Source organism: Eurytemora carolleeae, unplaced genomic scaffold (genome assembly GCF_000591075.1).
Source record: "Eurytemora carolleeae unplaced genomic scaffold, Eaff_2.0 scaffold1285, whole genome shotgun sequence".
NCBI lineage: Eukaryota > Metazoa > Arthropoda > Copepoda > Calanoida > Temoridae > Eurytemora > Eurytemora carolleeae.
The window spans coordinates 111,785-120,278 of NW_019397180.1; the positions used below are offsets into that span (position 1 = coordinate 111,785).

Consider the following 8,494-nt stretch of genomic DNA (forward strand, 5'->3'; position numbering starts at 1 on the left):
GAACGGGATCTAACCATAGAACATCTTGAGTATTAGAGTGTGTGGGTAGTTGGACTAGCTGTGTTGAGGTGGAACCACATATCTCTGATTCTACTGTAAACCTGAGATATCTTTCTCATCAATGAATTATTCCTCTGATCTGTTGTAACCTGAGATATCTGTCTCGTCAATGGTTTATTGTATTCATGAAGATATGATCATGTAAGATATAATCATATAAGTCCACATGTTGTAAGCCTTCTGAGAGCTGTCCATGAAGTGCCCGTCCCCCAGCCTTGGTTGAACAAACGGAGCTTGGCTCATACGTCTGTTCTATTCAAGGATCTGGGGTGCACTGTTGAATCTTAATGAATCAGTTCAGGTTAACTACTCTGCATTCATTAAAAGAACAAAGAGATAAAGGTGTGAGGCTGGGGGAGGTTTTTAGCATGAGTCACCTATACTTTAAATATTACAGAAGCTCATGATTTCAAACTGAAAGAAAGATAATTATAATAATAAAAAAAGGTTTATTAAAGTTTGGTTTGATTTGGACCAGATGTACCGGATGTAGTTTCCTGGGATGAAGCGCATTTCGGGAAGTTCGCCAGTTATTACTTGAACAGGAAGAGAAGAACAAATTTGATTAAAAAATAAATGTCAGTTTATATGATCTCTCTATTTTATATTGTGTGCCATATCAGATATCAGTATCGGCTTAAACGTTAGAATATTTTTCTTTTGTAGTCCACCTCCTGCAATTTCCGAATTTTTAAAGAGAAAAACAAAGATATCTTCGTCATCGATTCTTCGATAATTTTTGGGATACCGTTAAGAATTGTTAATGACACCCTGCAAATTTAAAGTCTATATTATTTTAATGCTTTAAATATGATTTAAATGGTTAAAAGTTTTATCTTAAGATGATTTCTGATAATGTTTTTTTTTTCAAATAATGTTTATTCTCTACAGGACTTATTTCTTTGACGTGCACCCTCCCTTAGGTAAGAATTTTAACTAAATATTTTTTACTTTTAAAAGCCTCTGCAAAAATTTGTAACAACTAAAAAATTTAAAATGTTAACATTTTGCAATTTTTCAGATTCTTGTTGAGCTTTTTTAAAATTTTCAGGAAATAATTAAAAGGACACAATGATAATATTTTTTCCAAAGGTTACTTCAGGTTACTTAACATTTTTTTTAGTCTTCTGCGATTATAATTGCAAATAATAGTGCATAAAAAAATTCTCTGCCCCCCCCCCCTTGACAGGGTGAGAAGAAAAAAAGTTTTGCACAAAGTTTTCAAAATTTTTGTTTGCTTCGGATTTTTGAGGCAAGAACATTAAACTGTGAGAAAAAAATCTCAAAAATTTTTTTTAGAACAATAACAAGATCTGCGAAATGTTTTTGAAAAATTAAATTTCCTATAAAATCGATTGAAAAATGTTTATTATGATGCATGTTTCTTAAATTTCTTAAAAATTCATATATAATTGAAAAGAGATATGACAGAAATTAAAGTAGAAATCTGGCATTACGTCTCATTACTATTTACTGAGATAATGTTAACCGATAACCATGGCTTAGAATACGTTAAAAAGAGGTTCTTAATAAGAAATTATACAAAAGTTCATCAATATTTAAAAAAAAATTGTAAATTTGGTGAGGATTTTTTGTGATATCTCTTTCAATTATTGATGAATTTTCATGAAATTATGGAAAACAATAGAAAAAACATATTCCGTCAATTTTTGAAAGAAATTTAATTTTTTAAAAATTGGTCTCGCGGATTTCTTTTCAATGTTACAAAAATAGTTATAAAATATTTTTTTGGTCACATTTTATTTTTGTATATACCTTATATTCGCAGCAAGCAAAAATGTTGAAAACATCGCTGATCCCGTTTTTTTTACTCACCCTGGTTTACGGTGGAGTCGTTCTAATAAAGTATTCTTGCTTGATGTTGGTTTCTCAAGAATTGTATACTTAGTTTCTCTTCCTTCTGATTTTTCTTTTCTTTCAAGTTGCAGCAGGTGTACAGTGTGTTTAGTTATTCTGAAGAAATAACTTATTGTTCAAACAAATTTATTCCGAAAAAGATTTCGTATTCTAAACTACAGACAGGGTGTCCCACGAAACTTGACAGTTGGTAAATAGTTTAAAATGTCCACTTCTATAATTTGCTAAGTTTTTTTTATACCAAAGTTCATTTGAGTACAACATTATTTTAACGAAATAAACTGCAAAAAGTCTGATACATTTAAATGGAAGAAGACATTCAAAACTATTGTAGACCGGCCTTTGATACTTCAAACTGTGAATTTTGTCAGAAGAATTAAGTTTGAAATATCAAAAGTGTACACCATCAGGTTGTAAAGATATAGGGGTTAGAAAACTTGAATTTTGTGTTTACTTATACTTCATTAAAATTTATAATAGCATTAAATGTTCTATAGGTTCGGAATAATATTGCCAACTAGAAAAATTAATTATCTACATATATCAACATTTTGAGGAGGGGGGGGGGGCCGAGGGGGCCAACGCCCCCCGTTCCCTTCTCTCACAATCTCTTTAAACAGCGATATAAAAATTCTAAAATAAATCTAAATTTTAGGAAAACTGATCCATGCCGGGTTTGGTTATATTGCAGGCCATCAACCTGACCATCCATTCGAATCACCAGGAAATCTAAAAAATTAAATTCTTATTAATTAGGTTTAATTTGATTAAAACAAAATCTAATATTTTTTTAAAACTAGATGTAATGTAATTTGTTAAAATTAGATACAAGTTGATTGATTAAACTTGGATACAAGTTATTTTATTTTGTTAAATTTGGATACAATGTAATTTCTTGAGATTGGATACAAGTTGATTTAAAAATTGTAAATAAATATTTTATGAATTATCAAAAAAAAGGAGATTCTCTGGGAAATCACACAAGGACTGTCTCTAGAATGAGGATGGGATGTGCCAGTATGGGTGCACTAGTAATACCTTTTGGGTAGGTATACGTCATGGGGGAGGGGGGAGAGTTACCGAGTTACCGAAAAAGAATGAGATTGTAAAGACGACCAGAACCTCTTAGAATATAAGGATCTCAAGGTTAAATTAATTATTCCACCCTAGATACAGTAATCTGATGGGTTTTTAGTGATTTGACAAAGAAAGAAACAATTGTTTACAGTTGCATGGAAATCGTGAATATAAGGAAACAGACAGTATTAGTTCCGTAAATTCGTCTCTGAAGTTCCTTTATGGGTAACCCTTTACTTAAGTTTTAAAACAAAATTGAAGTTTCAAATTTGATTTTTTTTGCAGATATTTGAAATGACAATGACTAGAAAACTCTAGTTCAAGTGAAAGTGCAAAATATAAACTCTAGTTCAAGTGAAAGTGCAAAATATAAACTCTAGTTCAAGTGAAAGTGTAAAGAATACAAAACAAATAGTTTTGAAAAAGTAAACTCATAGAAATTTCATCAAATATTAAATTTTGAAGGACATCATGATACAACATCTAAAAATTTTTCAGTGCTGATATTCTATTTTGGAAAAGTAAAAGGTGTTGTTCCATTTCTCCCAGTTCAAGACTTTTATATATGATCAAATGATCCTTCTTTAACAAAAGAAAATATAGATCTATATATAAAAGAACTTATCTATTTATAATTATTAAATCCCTCGGATTTATTGAAAAGAAAAAGTTTTAGCTTTGAAGTAATCTTTTCAATATTTTTGTTTACGTTGTAAGCTTTCTTAGTAATCTAAATCCATAAAATATCTTTATAAAGCCGCAGGAGGGTATACACTATACATGGACTTTTCAGGGGGGGGGGGTATATAGTATATAGGGGTTCCAGGTGTACAATATGTTTGTCTAGCTATACATGGGTTTGCCCTGCAGGTATACATCAGGTTTGTCCAGGTATATAACAGGTTTGTCCAGCTAATTATGGGTTTGTTCTGCAGGTATATAACAGATTTGTCCAGGTATATAACAAATTTGTCCAGTTATATAACAGATTTGTCCAGGTATATAACAGATTTGTCCAGGTATATAACAAATGTGTACAGGTATATAACATGTTTGTCCAGGTATATAACAGTCCTGGAGAAAACTGGTTCTACCTCTGCAGCTTTGCTCGCTTCCGCCCTTCTCACCTTCGATACAGGTTAAACTGCAGTCAAACTAACTTTTGACAAAGTTTCTCTTCATTTTTTTACATTTTTTTCTGAGAAGAAAATATCCTTGAACACATCTTTTTAATTTTAAGTACTGTGTGCCCCAATGCACATGGACACTTAGTAACGGCTTCTGTATCGTCCTTGTTCCGCATGCCATCATTTGGTACACACAATTTCTAGTATTCCATTGAAAACAATAAAGAATTAACATAACTCTGATTTTCTAGTCCCATTATCTTTACAACCCTATGTCGTGGAGCTTAGATATTTCAAACCATGAATTCTGTTAGAAATAATCTTATTAGAAATATCAAAAATAAGAATAAATGAGTTTGTGACAAAGAATCAATTTTTTATTAAAAATGTTTAATATCTCCTTCAGTTTTGAAGATACAAAAGATAACCGGGTGATATATAGTAAAAATGCAAGACGGGGGATAGGGAATCGAATACTCGATACAAACTCTAATTTTATCATGCCCATTTTTTCGCGACCTATTATCAATACCCCTGTGATCTAAAAGGAATTGAGTCTTTGCCACTTTGCTTTTCTTATTTAATATCTTTGCAACCTCAGTTACTTCAAACCATGAATTCTGTAAAAAAAATAATCTAAGCCAGAAATATAAAAGCTTTTCCCCATCAGGTTTTATCAAATAAGAATTTGAGGCAGAGACTCAATACCTTTGTTCAAATGATTGATATCCCCTTCAATTTAAAAAATACAAAAGATATGTCGTGATATAAGTAAAATAGCAATTTCAAAGTTTAAAAAAATGAAAGTATGGGAAAAGGATATCGAACACTCGATTCAAACTCTTTTTTTATGATGCCCATATCTTCGCGACCACCCCTTTGATCTAAAAAGAATTGAGTCTTTGCCACAAACTCTTATTTTCTCCATCAGGTTAAAAAGATAGGGAATAGAAAATCAGAGTTGTGTTAAATGTTCATCTCCTTTCCTCGAGCAGGTTAAATGCAAACTGAATTATTTTGTCAAGGTTTATCTGTTCTGTGCCGATATATTCTCCTGGATTCAATACTTCTTTGCTTTATTTTTGGTGCAGCAATGGGAGATGCCAAGTTCAGGTATAGATTAGGACTGTTCATGATATACAAATAGATTAGGACTGTTCATGATATACAAATATATTAGGTCTGTTCATGATATACAAATAGATTAGGTCTGTTCATGATATACATTTATATAAGATCTGTTCATGATATACATTTATATTAGGTCTGTTCATGATATACAAATAGATTTGGTCTGTTCATGATATACAAATAGATTAGGTCTGTTTATGATATACATTTATATTAGGTCTGTTCATGATATACAAATATATTTGGTCTGTTCATGATATACAAATATATTTGGTCTGTTCTTAATATAAAAATAGAAAAGGCCTGTTCATGATATACAAATAGATTAGGTCTGTTTATGATATACATTTATATAAGATCTGTTCATGATATACATTTATATTAGGTCTGTTTATGATATACAAATAGATTTGGTCTGTTCATGATATACAAATAGATTAGGTCTGTTCATGATATACAAATATATTAGGTCTGTTCATGATATACAAATATATTTGGTCTGTTCATGATATACAAATATATTTGGTCTGTTCATGATAAACAAATATATTTGGTCTGTTTGTTCATGATATACAAATAGATCAGGACTGTTCATGATTTAAAAATAGATTTGGTCTGTTCATGATATACAAATAGATTAGGTCTGTTCATGATATACAAATAGATTAGGCCTGTTCATGATATAAAAATATATTTGGTCTGTTCATAATATACAAATAGATTAGGTCTGTTCATGATATACATATAGATTAGAATTGTTCATGATATACAAATAGATTTGATCTGTTCTGTTCATGATATACAAATAGATTAGGTCTGTTCATGATATACGAATAGATAAGGGCTGTTCAGTAATTAAGAATAGACATGTGTCAGTTTCCACCACCAGTTTGCAAAGATATAAGAATTAGAAAATTGAGTTTGTGGCGAGAACTTTTTATTTTGGTAAGTTTTCAAGATTTTTTCGGTAGAACTTTTCAGATATTTTTATACGGTGGTAGGCAACTATATCAATATAATATAATTTAAATTTTAGTTCTTAATAACATTTTTCAAATTACAAGTTTACAAATAAATAAAGAGAAACTTTTTAGCTAACACCTTCGCTTTGTTTTGATGTTTATATATGTATCCATGCTGTTTAAAAGCTAGCTTGATGTAAATCAAAAATCAAATCAAAAGTCGTCTTCATTTTATTGATATTATCGTTTACCAACGTAGACCTTTTTTTTAGAAATGAGAAACAGTGTTTCAGTAAATCTTGGTGGGGATGGTTAATTTTTACAGGTTTAATGTTAGGTGAGTAAAAGTATTTATCTATAAGAAACATGAATCTACTTCAGAATTATCGATTCGAATATATTTTCATTTTCTTTTTTGGGATTTGTGTCTTGAAATAATTTCTTTGAAGATTTCCCTTCTGCAGGAACAAGATTGCAAATTAAAAATTTTCAAAAAAAATGTATATCAATTACTTTTACAGTAAAATATATATGGTCGTACCATAAGAATGGTTGGGGCTCATCATCAACATTTTATTAATCGAAATTCTGTTCCAGGTAGTACTTTGAGTACTAAGTATGTTGGTGTGTTTGTGTTTTTGTATGTTGGTTTATCTACTGTACACCAGCTGTGGAGCATACTGGGGGACAGGAACATCAAACCGGTTCAATTTATCGCGCATTTTTTAGCACGGTCTTTCGCTCTTATTCTTGTTCCTATACTTGTTTATGTAGCAGCCTTCTACCTGCACTTCCTTGTGCTGACCGCTGAGGGGCCAGGAACTACATATTATCATCCAAATTTTCAGGTATATCCTCATATACATGAATTGGTCAGAATTAAATTTGATCAGAAACTTTGAAATAAAATTAATAAAATAGCTAAGCTTCGCATACACATATTTTGCCCCCCCTAGAATTGTTTCTGTATACGCCCTTGATGGGTAACAGGTTGGTTTGTTTAAACTTTTTAGATTAGTTTTTGGACTTTTAAGAGGTTTCACAAAAATATGAACATTTTTTAAACTTGCAAAGTTTAATAAAAGCAAAATTTTACAGAATACAGTTTGGAAATGTTATGAAAGTTCAAAAACCCCAAAAATGAATTAAGTAACGACATATCACTAGTGGCATGTCCGATATATAAAGATAAAGGTTTAAAACCTTTATCTCTTCAAATATGAGACATACATTCTTTTCTTTCTGACTGAACAGTCAATAGTTTATCGGGACACCTCACATGTATATCGGGACACCTCACATGTTTATCAGGACACCTCACATGTTTATCGGGACACAGTTCACATGTTTATTGGGACACAGTTCACATGTTTATCGCGGGACACAGCCGGAGAAAGGGTAGAGTATAGAATGCTGATAGACAGTTTGTACAGAGCCTAAAACTTAAGACAGTGTATCGTTATAAAAACCAGTTTTGTAACCCGGGTTTCACGAATGGGGTTAGACAGTTTCGTGGATTTCAATATTTTTGTAATGAAATATAAATTTATTTAGTTTCTTCATGTTCTCTATTATTTTTGAATCGCTTAAATCAAAATCTACAAAAATGTTAAGACCCCAAACAGGAAACTCGAGAGTTTCGTTCAACGATACTCTTTTAAATTTTGGGCTCAGAGCCCAAAACTTAAGACAGGGTATCGTTATTAAAACCAGTTCTAAAACCCGGGTTTTATGAACGGGGTTAGGGAGTTTTGTGAAAATAAATATTTTTGTTATGAAATATTATATAATTCAGTTTGTTTATGTTTTCCATTTTTTTCGAATCTCTTAAAACAAAATCTACACAAGTGTTAAGACCCCAAAAAGGAAACTCAGGAGTCTCGTTCAATGATACTCTTATAAATTTCAGGCTCAGGGGAATTGTACAGAACCCTTATCATTGAACATAAAGGTTAACATGTACATTTAAAGAAGAGGGGGATTATTGTAGACGTCATTTTAAGCATGAATGAAAATGCAGAAATCAATTAATGTACATTTGTCAAGTCGTTTTTCTAACTCCTTGTGCAAAGTTCAAATATTCAAAAAATACTTAGCAATATGAAAAACATCACGCAAAACATTCAAAATGGCTCTTTTGATATAAAAAGGGGTTCGAGAATACTGAAAATTATAAGCCCAGCCAAGCGCGCGATTCCTTCCATTTCATCCTACAAGAGGGGTGGGGCACATGGGGGCGTGGTCCACCCCCACCCCCCC

The 8,494-nt window shown here is 31.4% G+C and overlaps 1 protein-coding gene across 1 annotated transcript in view; it reads left to right on the plus strand.

The window, feature by feature from the left end:
• The window catches only part of LOC111712560 (protein O-mannosyl-transferase 2), a 24,073-nt gene that overhangs the window by 4,678 nt on the left and 10,901 nt on the right, over positions 1–8,494 (plus strand). Inside the window, exons 3-10 of the mRNA XM_023487209.1 lie at positions 539–605; positions 952–983; positions 2,594–2,662; positions 2,899–2,983; positions 4,077–4,153; positions 5,168–5,255; positions 6,508–6,572; positions 6,833–7,083. Of these exons, the coding sequence (XP_023342977.1) occupies positions 539–605; positions 952–983; positions 2,594–2,662; positions 2,899–2,983; positions 4,077–4,153; positions 5,168–5,255; positions 6,508–6,572; positions 6,833–7,083 (734 nt within the window). The remainder of the gene's footprint in view (positions 1–538; positions 606–951; positions 984–2,593; positions 2,663–2,898; positions 2,984–4,076; positions 4,154–5,167; positions 5,256–6,507; positions 6,573–6,832; positions 7,084–8,494) is intronic.